This window comes from Magnolia sinica, chromosome 4 (assembly GCF_029962835.1).
Source record: "Magnolia sinica isolate HGM2019 chromosome 4, MsV1, whole genome shotgun sequence".
NCBI lineage: Eukaryota > Viridiplantae > Streptophyta > Magnoliopsida > Magnoliales > Magnoliaceae > Magnolia > Magnolia sinica.
The window spans coordinates 9504518-9518182 of record NC_080576.1 but is presented as its reverse complement, the minus strand read 5'-3'; the positions used below and the strand labels follow the sequence as shown (position 1 = coordinate 9518182).

Below are 13665 nucleotides of genomic sequence, written 5' to 3'. Positions count from 1 at the left end.
AGGGCAGCTATTTCTACGGCTCATACGAGTGCTCTCATAAATGGTAGCCGGGCTATATACATTGTAACAAGGACTGAACCGTTCAAAACGCCAGAATCGGATTGATTGGACGATTTAAACCTGTTATTGATGTACGTTTGTTTCGCGGAACGGGGACCTTGACTTTTTTAATTTCAACTGCCGCCAACCAATAGGCTACTGATATATTTTTATAAGCCGTATAAGTGGGTTCGGCGTTCGAACGGTTTACTTTGTAGTAGGCGAAGCTTCGGTGGATCCGTTAACGTGGAGCACACCTCGATGCATATGCCTTACATTCACACTGTCCATGCATTTTGACATCTGTTTCAGGGCATGATCCCAAAAATGAAGCAGATTCAAATCTCAAGTGAACCACACCACAGGAAATAGTGGTGATTAACCCTTAAAAACTTCATAGGCTACAAAAGTTTTGGATAAAGTTGATATTTGTGTGCTCCCTTCATCCAGGTCATTGGGACTTTTCAACAGGTTGGATGGCAAATAAATATTGCTTTGGCTTCCAAGAAGTTTTTAGCAGTGGGTATTTAATCGACACTGTTTACCGTGGCGTGGTCGACCTAAGATATGCATCTACTTCATTTTTGAGATAATCTTTTAAAACGGATGGAAGGCGTAGATGTACGTCAAGCTGAGCTCCACAGCCAGGGATCCACACACCTGGGTGGATTCAGAAGCCGCTTTGTGCTTTGTGTGTAGCACGTGCACACATTCCGAGCGCATGGATATCACCATCGCACTGTATTGCGTCCTGCAACCGCCGGATGGACTCAGCCGTGATGTAGCGGTTTTATGCACGTTGTCCATATATTTTTCCAATCAATTTAGGGTGCAAAAAATGATGCAGATCTCAAGTGGACCACTCAGTAGGAATTGAACGACTACTAATATAAACTTTTCAGAGCCACATAAGCTTTTATTTGCCTTTCATCGGTTCTACGTATCTTAGGAATAAGTTTAAGTTGAATGATAAAGAAGAATCATGGTAGGCCCTAAGGAAAGCTTCAATGGTTGTTGATTATTATCCTGCTTCATGTGATGTGGTCCACTTGAGCTTTAGATCGGTGGGCTCATGCTTTAAAATGATATGGAAAAAATGAATTAACAGTGTGGATAAAATCCATACATCACAGTGGACCCCACAAAGCCCTTGCCTCGACCGAGATCATCCACCGGGTAGGATGCAGTCCCCTTCCCATTACACCCTGACAGTGTCAAAGTTTTTGCTTATTGATTGCGAGGAATCAGCCAGCATGTGCAGTATGTGGATATAAAATACATACATCAAGATGTGGGCCCCGTAGTAAGGCGTCACCGTCTTGGTTGAGGCTGGGGCTGCACCTAATCTGCTTAACTGCATTGACACCAAAGGATATACTCATATGACATTTATGAGGAATCATTTCATATATATCCATCCACGCATTAATACAATACTAAAAGGACAGATAGACCATCAGTAATTTTCCACCGTAGAATTCATCCACCCGTTACGGCCACTATGTGCAGTAAAATTTGAATGGTTGCCAATTTCCCATTACTCTCCATGTGAATCCATGCAAATCCAGCCGTACATTACTCCCATCTTGAAGCATTCCAGTTTGGACAATGAAAAACTAACCATTCGAACATTGTCGTCGGATATGACGTGGAAATAACACGGAAAATATCTACTGTACCTTTTCGATACTCCACGTTACGAGTATCCTGTGACCGGGTTTGTTCCTCCACTACTTGACACGCAATCCAAACACGTGCTTTAGGATCCATACACGAAGTAGATGACCCCAATTTTGGAAATCTCATTTTAAAGCATCAGGTCGTTCAAGTGGGGCCCAGTTCACATTAACCCAGCCACTGATCAAACGGTTCTTATTGAACATTGGCCTTGCTGCGTCCAAGATTAGAAGATCAAAGTCATCCAAGAATTAGTAATACTTCAGTGGGGCTGGAGGGGCCAATAATTAATTGGACCATGATGGAAATGGATCCGCTACGAGCATTTGAAATCCAACTATCCCCTCAAATCAATAAGGCTGGAAATGGGCTAGGCCCTGGTTTTTGTCCCAGCACATATGGGTCACGGTCGAGCTTGTAAAATAGGCTCATGGTTCAGCCTGGGCCATCACCTTGCTAATTGGTTCTGATTCTAGGGCTGGCAAAGGGTCAGATTGAAGTCAGCCCAGGCCCAACATGAGAGTTATGGCCCCATCAGACCACCGTCCACTACCTTACAGCCAGACCCAACCCAAATAGAATTCATCAAGACCAAGCCTAATCGGACCCGACTCAATTAATGGTACTTGGGTTGGGTGGAACAACGACCAGCGAATTAAAGGTCCGATTACTGAGAAGGTCTTGACCTGGTTTAACTCTCAGGGCTCATTAAAAATCTGAGCCGTTCAAAGCCCACGGATTGCCCGGCCCATTGCAACCCTACCGGGTCAACAAAATACCACTCAGGGTGGAAGAATACAAAAGCGCACGTGGCAGCTTCATGCAAGAGTTGTTGGAGACAATGTATTTCTATACCTCTGTAGAGAGTGGTTAGACCGGTTCTGGCATGTTTATCACATAGCTTATTTGAATGGGACCATATCACCTTAACACATCAGATTGAGGATCACCTTCTATTGGATTGGACAGGACCCTCTTTGATTGATCCAGGCTGTTAGATGTACCCCACCTTTCAATTCAAACATCCATGAATCTAATCATGAAATACTACTACATGATCAAGAAAAAGCAATGTCATCTAAACAAGACCAAAGTCACAATTATTATTAAAGAAAGACTCCACAATTTTGAATTATTCAATAGGCTAAAGGTGAATTATTATAAACAGAGCCCTCAAATTTGAATTATTCACCTTGCCTATTAAGCAACTTACTGCTTACACACGTGTGGGGCCACCGTGTGATATGTATTCTATCCTACCTGTACATCGAGCCACAACATGATTATTGAATTTTCTAAAACTGAGGCATGTCCAAGTGGGCTATACCATAGAAAGCAATCGACAACGACCCAAAAACCACCAAATTCATTAGGTGGCCCACATGATGGTTTGAACGGCCTGATCTTTTAACATAACTTTCATGATGGGAAACCCTTCTAGACAAGTTGGATGGCAAACAAACACCATGGTGGGCCCATGACACAACACTTGCATAGAATAAGGGAAATTTCCACAACATTTGGTAATGCCTAAAATACCCCTGAAGAAACCCTATCAAAGCAATAATGTCTGCTTGCTCTACATGGTGGGCCACCATGTATAAATAACATGAACAAACATGATAAGATTGCACAAATATCCTAAATCCACAAAACAACCCGTGCCTGTTCTCTAAAAACATACCGTATGACAAGATACTATGGTAACGTTGAACGGTTCATGCTCGGACATTATCCAAGCAAGACTTCCCGTTGAGTTGGTTGCTTTGCTGAAGCTGCAGATAGTCTCTGTATTTCATCTCCCGGTATGCTGGTCTGTGGTTTTCGCTGTCGACCAATGTTGGGGCTGGAGCAATGGCTGTGTCCGGGGATGGCCCATGTGCCATAGCTAATGATATCCTTGCAGCTGTGTTGTTTACTACTGCCCGATGTACCACGCTCTTGTAGTTGCCGTTGCTCAATATCTATCAAAGGATGCACATAACATTTGTTAGAGATGTGCGGCCGATCAAAGCATCCTGAAAATCTTTTTCTTTTTTTTTTTCCCTCTTTAAAAGTAAAAATAAAATAAATAAATAAAATTGATTTTATTCGTTAGATTGCTAGGTTGATCATGTGACATGGATATCCACATTTATGTTACATTTATTTTATTTCATTTCACTTTTTTTTTTCTTTTTTTTTTCTTTTTTTTTTTTTATGTGTTTTGCTAATGACCCCAACTTCATTAGCAACATGTGGGGTGACTTACAACAAAGAGCAGGCCATGATACAAAAATCATGCCAATCAAGCCATTCTAAGCTTCCAATGAATAACATGAAAATAGATGGTTAAGATTGACCATAGAAATTATATACGTTCAGTAATCTTCTTGAAACATTTTGAAGATTGATCTTACTTTGTGTTTCTTATGATTCTAAAGTAATACTTAGATTTGATGATTTTTACTTGTAGTTGTGTGAATAAATGAATGGTTTAGATCAATAATAGGTCACCTCATGATGTAGAGCAAGTTGCGGACACTTTCATGTCCAAGATGGATGAGAGAAGGCCTAATTGAAGGCAGAAGTTACTAAGAACAGAATATTAAAACAGCCATATCTTGCAAACTAGAATGAGTTACTCGACATATCATATATGATTTTTGTAGTATGAGCTACTTTAGCTAACCAACGCCTTTGCCGAATTTGCGAGATTCCATTAGATTGATCATAAAATTCTCCATTTATTTCCATTTTTTCTATTTTTAGTAAATTTTGTTTTAATTGTAACTCTTCATCCATTGGGTTTTAGGAATTGTGTCCAACATGAAAAGTGCTTAGAATAATTAAGACAATAATGTGGTCAAGTCAAATAGGACACTAGTAAATTTACTATTTATAGTAATTTACAAATTTTAGTTGTAGTTTAATTATGAAACTTCTTCTAAGGCTTGGTATACTTACTTATAGGGTTGTAGACTTATTTATTTCAATCATTAATTAATTTATGAATTTTTATGAATATTATTTCTATTTTCTTACTTTTTACCCGTGAATTCAAAAAGTTTTTGTGAGGAGTCCAAAGAAGCATCGCAGATTTGTAGTTATCCTGAGGAAGGCGGTGATCTACTTCATCCCTGCATCACCTCATGTACCATTCAAAATGTTTAGGGAGATTGCTAAGGTCCTGTGAAGGTGGGAAATTAAAGGGGACATTGGCAAAACCCTTGACCTATTTGTTTATTTATTTATTTTTATAAAGGCCACGGCATGGAAGGATCATACACCATCCAACCTGCTCGTAATATTGTTCTCACCTAAATGAAGGGAAAACACAAATATTGCCCTAATCCAAAACTTCCATTGCCCCCACAAAGGTCTCCGGTGGAATTTCAATCTGCACTTTTTTCCTTGTATTGTGAACCACTTTTATTTTGGATCTCCCTTATGTTTGGGCTTATGTCCTAAAATAAGTGGTAATGAAATGGATCAACAAAGTGGACATCGCCATCCAAAAAACTTCAGGGCGACAAGGCACAGCTTCGGGTTTTCCCCAGTCGCAGGCAATCTGCGTCTGATCTGAAGGCTAGCCAATCTTTACCGATCATATCCCACTTAAGTAATTTCAGCTTCACTCATATTAATATCGCAATTCAATTAAACTGAGCATCCAAACGCAGCCATTAGCAAGTAAAATCAGAAGAATAAAAAAGGCGTACCTCGAGATGATCTCCTGTGTTGACGAGGAAAGAGTTGGGGAGGGGATCAACATTGACCCACTTTCCCTTGTGTTGCAACTGAAGTCCACCAACATCGTTTTGCATGAGGACGGTCAGGAGGCCATGGTCTGAATGTGGGGGGATGCCCATTGCCAGTTCGGGCTGTGGGCATCGCGGGTAGAAATTCGCAATGAGAATTTGGAGACCAGATTCCAGTTGAGAAGCCTTCTCTATATACGATTCCTCCAATCCCAAGCTTTCTGATATCCCTCTAAGTAATTCCTTCACCACTTCTCTGATCCGTTCGATATACTCTGAGGAGACTTCCCTGTTGTTGGAGTGAGGCCCACCATGTTACATATTGGGTCATGAGTTATTATTATTATTTTAAATTCTGATAACTAGGGCCCGCATATGAATAATCAAGACCATTGGTTTTGGTAGATGGGCTATGCCCTTAAGGGCTGTTTGGATTATAAATTACATCAATATTTATTGTTAAAGAACCATCATTATAATTTTACAAATGTACTGGGAGACAAAAGTTATTTGTAGTCCTTATAATTTTTCATCTATGACAACAATCTTTTATTTACACGTGTGCATCAATGTATTCTTTTTCTTTATATGATTTGACATAAAAGTGATAAAAGTTTCAGCATTATAATTTTATTGTACTTTTCCCAACACAAAATTATCAGTCAAATTATCTGTTTACAAAAGAGGATATTCATTATTATTATAGTTTTACAATACATTATTAATATAATCTGCAGTCCACATAGGGGCGTACACGAACCAAGTTAGCTCAGTTAGCTCGCTCGGCTCGACTCGAAAAAGCTCGATTCGACTCGGTTCGAAGCTGAGTTTGAGCCGACTCGAGTTGATTTTCTGAGCTTGAAAAAATTTCGAACCGAGTTTGAGCTTGCCCGAGCTTGACTTGACTCAAATCGAACCCCAACTTGAATCGAACTCGGATCGAACTAGATCCGTGACTTGGTTACTTTGATATTGATGTTACTCACCAAGTGTTTGATGAAATGACTCAACGAAGTGTCAGCTAGTGACAATGAAGGTATGTATATGAAACAAACACTATTTTTCCCTGATTTTGATGTTGCCTATAAGGTGTTTGATGAAATACTTGTAAACAGCAGCTGCTGTTGTTTTACGTGCAATGAGAAAATGAAAGTGCACTACGTGTGTTTGTGAAAATGCCACAGAGGCTCGATGTTGGCTCTAACTCAGCTCAAACTGGCTCGAGCTGCTGACTGAACCAATCCGAGTTCGCCAGTCAGGCTCAAGGACTGAGCTGAGCCGAGTTTGAGCTGGGGTCAGCTAGTGGCCAAGCCGAGTCGAGCTAAGGCCAGCTCGACTCGGTGTACACCCCTAATATCCAAACAGTCCAAAAAAATATTTATTGCCAGGATAATTTTATCCATTTAATTTCTGGCCTCTACATGGACAATTAATAAGAGAAATGCAACGGTGGTCCACATTGGACTGAAAAGGTCCAAATGTTGGTTGTATTATTTTGGTGGTGTCCTTTTGTGTAGGACATCCTTACCATGAAAATGGCCCACCCCATAGATCACTATTCAAGAAATTTGGGATGATTCACTCACAAGCTGGACTACACCGGCAGTATGAATCAGACAGCTGATTGTCCATTGCCTGTAACAGCGCAACCCATCTGACGAGTAGATGGGCATGCTGACTCAAGTGATAAGTTATGGGAATGATGGTACGGCCATGGTGATGGGTTATCTACTAATGTGGCCGTAAATAGGCCTTTTAGGTCCACTCCTTTTGGACCTGGAATAGACCCATTATGATGGCCAACGGCAGACCCTGCACCCCACTTTCTAGCCCCGCAAGGTTATCATTACTCAGTGATGAGTGTTGAAGTGATTTTGACCCTGCACCCCACTTTCTAGCCCCGCAAGGTTATCATTACTCAGTGATGAGTGTTGAAGCGATAAAGTCTCTTAATATATATTGATACAATAGTTTAAGCTCCCGGAGTAAATGATTGTTATACTTGGCTAATATATTATTCTCCCACCAGGTCAGGAAGATCAATTATAAAAAATAAATAAATAAAAATTGTGCCTTGATGTGGTGATATTTAATTGGGCTATGTGTGCCTTAAAGATCAATTATAAAAAATAAATAAATAAAAATTGTGCCTTGATGTGGTGATATTTAATTGGGCTATGTGTGCCTTAACGTAGTGATATTTAATTGGGCCATGTGAGGCTATTAAAAATGAGGCCACAAAGTGAAACGTCACCACATAAGGGCTTTATTATAATGATGTTAGTATATTAAAATTATTTAAATATGACGCTTTTTTACTGGGTAACCTCAAACGAGACAGAGAAAGTTAGGCAAGGGTTTAACAATTGGGTCTCTCATGGGATGTGCTCGAAAGCAGTCATGACTGCACTGCCATGGTAAATGGCAGATGAAACATAACCAAAGCTTTTCATTCTTCAATTCCAAAGAAGCCCAACTATTTCAGTTTTGATGATGAGACCACGTCTCAATATTTCGTCTGACGTATCGTAACAAACCTGAAACCGGCCGGCTTGTCGGGCGAATGAAAGGCAGGATGCATAAACACCTTAAGATAATCCCTCCAGTACAACACCTTATCCACCGTTGGATTGAAGCTCGTCCCGCACCGTATGGGATCCAACACGTGTTTCCCTGCATACTCCCTCTTCTCTGTTTCTGATAAATCAAAGAAAGCCTGACACGCGTCGAGCATACGCGCCCTTAGGCTCTCCTTCACCCCATGATTTATCACCTTTAAAAAATATACATATTAAAAAAAAAAAAAAAATGGTATGAAAAAAGGTGACGTTTTCATCTACTTGCATTTAATTTTTACCATGAAGAAGCCCCACTCCCTGCATGCTTGACCGAGATCTCGGACGATTTGGGACCGTTGATCTGGAGTTCCTTTCGTTAGCAAAGAGAGATCGATGGTAGGGATTTCTTGTGAGAGAACGGGATCGGTGAGATGAACGGCTTCGGGTGAAGAGTAGGCATAATTGGATGGGATGGAAGTGAGGGTGTAAGATTCTGCCAAGTCTTTGAGACACGCAGTTTGGAGGGTAGAGAAGGATTGGGAGGAAGATTCGAGAAGAATGGGAGGAGGCAGTGCCATGAGGAGGTTGAGTGGACGGTGGACGAAGAAGAGATGGAAGGGCTTGCATTTTGAAGGCCAAACGGTAGACGGAATCCCAAATGTACTCGCACTGGTAAATTCGCCCGAGTGTACTCGCACTTACTTGCACCAGCTCATTCCACGACTACATCCCAAAAATCGAGCCTATCCACAGGTCAAGTCCTTTCGCCACGTGTAAAGCGTGATAGAGACGCCCACCTCTGGGTCCTACTGTGATGTTTATAATCGATGCATCTAGACAAGTGGCTAGCACGAGGATGAAAGGTAGTTGAAAAATATCAATCGGATTCAAAGTTGGGTGGGCCTTAGAGTAGTTTTCAAGAGTATTAATCCTCATCCCTACTTTCTCCATTTGGTGTGGCCCACTTGAGTATTGTGCTAGCCTTATTTTACAGTTCACGTCCTAACATGAGCTGGCTTAACCGATAGTCGGAGTGGATGTCACTCAAACCCCACGGAACTAATTTGTAACCTGACTCATTACGGGACTAAATCATGAAACACCACAGTTGCTAAGTCACATTCGCTGGATCAGATTCGAGGACACTCGCTCATGGAATAAGAACCATTGGATATTTTTCATTTTTAACAAATCCAATAAATGTCCAATTCTATGGTAAGATCATAAAATAAGTGTTTTTATTTTTTATTTTTTGGAAAATTGTGCATCTGAACCGGAGCCCATGATTTGGACGATTTAATTAATTTAAATTAGTTATGCTCCACTTATGCAATTTTTAACTGCCTGAACATCATCCATCACATTCTGCCAGATTATCAAAGTTTTTCTCTGGTGGAAAAGTGACGTGGAAGTAGTTTATAGTTTTTCTCTGGTGGAAAAGTGACGTGAAAAGTGCACTAAAAACAGTGGGCACTGAACACTACTGTTGAAACTTTAATGGACCATGAGGTTTATTTGTCATCTAACCTGTCCATGAGGTCACACAAACTTGGATAAAGTAAAATACAAATATCAGCTTGATCAGAGCCTCGTGGCCCCAAATAGTTTTCAACCGCAGGCAATTTCTATTGTTTCATGTGGTGTGGTCCACTTGAGCTATGGATCTACCTTATTTTTGGGTTCATATATATATATATATATATATATATATATATATATATATATATATATATATATATATCTCAGAGATTGGGAAAAAAAAATGAATAGTACTGTGGACCTAATAAATACATCATGGTAGGGCCACGTAAATTCCACACGTTTAAGAGATTCCTTTGCTTCGCTCTGCTTGCTGTGTGCTGCAGCACATTCCAGGGAGAGAGAAAACCAGAAATGTGACTCGTGTAACTTCTTAGGGCCCATCATGATGTATATGTCAGATTCATACTGTCCATCCATGTTCCATGTAATTTTAAGGCATGAGACCAAAAATGAGGCAGTTCCAAATCTCAAGTGGACTACACTGATGAAAATAGTGGGAATTGAATGCCTGTTGTTGAAAACTTTTAGGGCCACGGAAGGGTCTGATCAAGCTAATTTTGTGTTTTCCCTTCCTTCAAGATTATGTGACCTTATGAAGAGTTTAAATGGCGAATAAACCTTATAATCGATCCTAGGAAGGTTTTAATAGTAGTCCTTCAATCCCAGATGCTTTCCTTGGTGTGGTCCATTTGAGCTTTGGATGTGCCTTGTTTTTGGGATCATGCTCTAAAATAATCTAGAAAAATTGATGAATGGTATGGATCTAACACATAAATCATGGTGGGGCTTAAGAAAAGTCCCATACATTAAAAATTGTGTTGTGTAGTATGCAATGAACTGGGGATAAAGAAAATTAGTGCGTTATCTGAGCCGGAGGCATTGGAGAGGCACTAATTCCCCTGTACCTTCGTACAGACCATCCGCACTCGTTTAAAAGTATTCGCTTCATGCATTCAAGGTAAATAGCAAGCAAGCAGGTAGATTACAAAATTTCCTAACATAAAAAGGGTACATGTCGCACATATATCTCACATGTATAGACACCACCTCAACATGTATGCTAGAGTTACAATAAATGAAATATGGTAGATTCATTTCTCTATGTTACACATGCCAGGGCCCAACAATCTAAATTGTCAACTGCTGGGCTTCATTATAAATGAAATAACCATATTCTAAAATTCAGTCATTAGTCGTAATTTATCTTTACTTTTCAATATTTGATGTCAACTAATGTTGGCACTCAATTTAGTTTTTAATACGTATGGTGTATGCAGGCATGCCATAATCGATACAACAGTCCACTCAAACCGATCAAAATTGACCCCAAGTGTCAAAATTAGTAAGTACGTCAAACTTGACAATATATAATGGAATTTGAAGAAATCAATTACCTACTCAACTACTTGTATAATATCTTTAATGATCAGGCAATAATTAGAGGGTAGGGTTCTTTCTTTGAAGATGGGTTGCATCTTGTCTTTCATAAAAAATGGCTTTTCAGTATACTGGTGCAATCAAACAAAAAGAAAAACTTATAGTCTACGCATAAACTTAAATTACAATTAAATTACAATAAAGAAATTACCGCCTTTGGATTATCATTATTCCCATATAAGTTAAGACTGAGCTAAAGATAAATTGATAGACTTGATTTATTCATTAGATTTGGTTGTGTTTTGTTTTGTTAATTTTCTTACTATGTACGGATCTCTGTTGCAATTATTCTCCTGAATGTTTCTCTTTTTTATTAGACAGTTATAATAATCGAAAAGTTGTCATCTAGAACATTCTCTTATTATGTTCCTCTTCTCTTAGCTAAGATATATTCTTCTCGATCATGGCTTGCTCCTCGACCGCGTTCCGCTCCTAAATGTCTCAGCCACACTACTTTGTCAATCACCTAATGGCATGAAGCATTAGAACAATATCAGCTATAATTTCATAAAAAACCACTCTAAATATTTCAAAAAAATAAATAAATTTCATAAACTTTCTATCTCTCATGTAATATAATGTGTTACCTTCCTATTAGTCTTTTCGGAAAGGATGAGAAATAGGTACCACAACTATTAACTGTTTTTAATCTTTTTGGATGGCAGGGATCATCCAACCTGTGTTTCTTGAATTAATTTCAATCCACAGTGGTCTCACTAGATGTACAGTCCTGATTCAAAGATAACACTGTCACGTGTGATGCAGCAATATGTTCTACAATGGCATCGCCTCCTACAAAGCTCGCACTTAGTGTGTTAGTTGAACCGTCTGCTTACTAGGGACCCGAACCTGTCCTGAGAAGGCACATCGCATCACCCTAGCTGCATGATTTGTAGGAAGCCACGAGATGAATGGAACCAATTACACGGCGTGCAACCATGTGCCAGAGATCCTGCAGACTACCATTTTGTGTCGTATGGTGGACCATGAACCCGGTCTTAAAATATCTTCTTCTTCTTTTTCCGCATCTTTTTGCCACCCACACACGCCCACATGGGCACTCAACTCGGGACTTGGTGTTGAAACGCAGAGCGTCCCGGTCTCTAAATATCTCATTCTCCCTCAAAAGTGATAAAAAGCAAGAACTCACCTGTCTTTGGTTCTCAGAATATGAGCGCATGGTGTCCTCAGATAGTGACTAGAGGAGCTGATTACCCTCAAGATCCCCGCATGCGTTGCCCTTCTTGGCCCACATGCAGATATGATTCAATGAATTAACCTATTGGATCAATAGCCATGAGGCCCTCTTGATCATGACCATTTGTGGTGGAGGATATTTGGAGCAACTTTAGCCACTTTTAATACTAGTAGTAGTAGTAGTAATAATAATAATAATAATAAAATCTTTAAAAAATCTATTTATTTTTATAAAATCAGTTTTTAAATGTTTTAAGCCGAATTAGTGTTGGGAATTTGTGTTGCGGAATCACACAGATCTAGATCTAGGGTAGCAATCCAAGAGCACCAAGCAAACACAAGAGAACATAAAGATTTAATGTTGAAAACCCTTACGGGAAAAAATCACAACACAAAGCGACAGAAATCTACTATAAAATAGAAATTACAAGAGAGCAGACTTACCCGATTCGAACAATCTCGAGTCTCACCCTTGCTACACCCTTTGATAACCTTAGAATCTTTTTTAAAACCCTTAAAAAACTTTTAGGAAGCCTTAGAATACTTTAGAATAGTCCTAAGGACTCCTATTTATAGTTTAAGAAACTCCACTTACATACCTAGTATGGAAAATTCTGAAAACCGCATCAATTTTCCGCAGTTTACGCGTGGGCTGCATAACTCTCGACCAGTCGAGCCAAGGCCTCAACTGGTCGAAGGACCCCTTCGACCGGTCGAACCCGACCCTCGACTGGTTGAGCGTCCTGGACATCAAAAAAACATCCTTGTTGGACTTCGAGTCGAGTAGGCCTCGACCGGTTGAGTAAACCCTTGACCAGTCGAGCCATCCCCTCGACCGATCAAGCAGCGCGGTCACATTCAGATTTAAGACATCCGTATTTACAACAATTAGTAGGGATAAGGCTTAAATGATTATGAGGATGATGACTTTCCACAATGACTAGTGTTTCCATGGCATGAGGGACGTGTCTTTTCAAAGGTATTATAAATCAGAATCTTAAGATGGTGGATTGGAGTCAAACAAGATTAGCAATCCCATTTCAAGATACAACAAGAAAAGCACAAGAAAAATCGAAGGAATTTTTATGGTTGGGAAATCATAGTGGTGATAGGCAGGCCAAGATAGGCTCAAGGTGTGGCCTAACACTTTTAACACCCAAGGCTTGACCCCAGCCTAAGCTCTACATGAGCCTAGCACAATGGACGTAAGCTGAGCCCCTAAAAAATTGGTTGGTCAAAATGTACTGGACTTGTTGCTCTAACAAGTCCATCCTACACCGTGAAACTTCTTGCCATGCCAATTAAAAAAGGCTTTGATGACTCAATAATAAATATTAGGAAAAGGGGACCAAGTGGAAGAAGGGAAAACACTAGAGGAAGAACCTAATTGTTTGGAGTGACAAAAATCAAAAAGCGATTTATGGATCATGATAAAATTCTTAATTGTCCTTAGTGGTGTACATGAACTGAGCTAG

At 39.8% G+C, this 13665-nt stretch overlaps 1 protein-coding gene across 1 annotated transcript; it reads right to left on the bottom strand.

The window, feature by feature from the left end:
- Nucleotides 1–3167: 3167 nt before the first annotated feature.
- LOC131242380 (2-oxoglutarate-dependent dioxygenase 19-like) lies at nucleotides 3168–8624 on the bottom strand. The gene is made up of 4 exons (XM_058240973.1): nucleotides 8314–8624; nucleotides 7994–8229; nucleotides 5418–5745; nucleotides 3168–3680 (listed from the first exon to the last, which is right to left on the bottom strand). The coding sequence occupies exons 1-4, from the start codon at nucleotides 8590–8592 to the stop codon at nucleotides 3435–3437; spliced, it is 1089 nt and encodes a 362-aa protein (XP_058096956.1). The 5' UTR covers nucleotides 8593–8624; the 3' UTR covers nucleotides 3168–3434.
- Between the last annotated feature and the right edge of the window lie 5041 nt (nucleotides 8625–13665).

What these genes read in the sequence shown, in the direction of transcription:
- LOC131242380 (XM_058240973.1), bottom strand. Translation starts at nt 8,592, where the DNA reads ATGGCACTGCCTCCTCCCATTCTTCTCGAATCTTCCTCCCAATCCTTC. An exon ending in GGGAGTGGGGCTTCTTCATG is followed by an intron (nt 8,230 to 8,313) that starts GTAAAAATTAAA and finishes TATTTTTTAAAG; the next exon opens with GTGATAAATCATGGGGTGAA. An exon ending in GACAAGCCGGCCGGTTTCAG is followed by an intron (nt 5,746 to 7,993) that starts GTTTGTTACGAT and finishes CTCCAACAACAG; the next exon opens with GGAAGTCTCCTCAGAGTATA.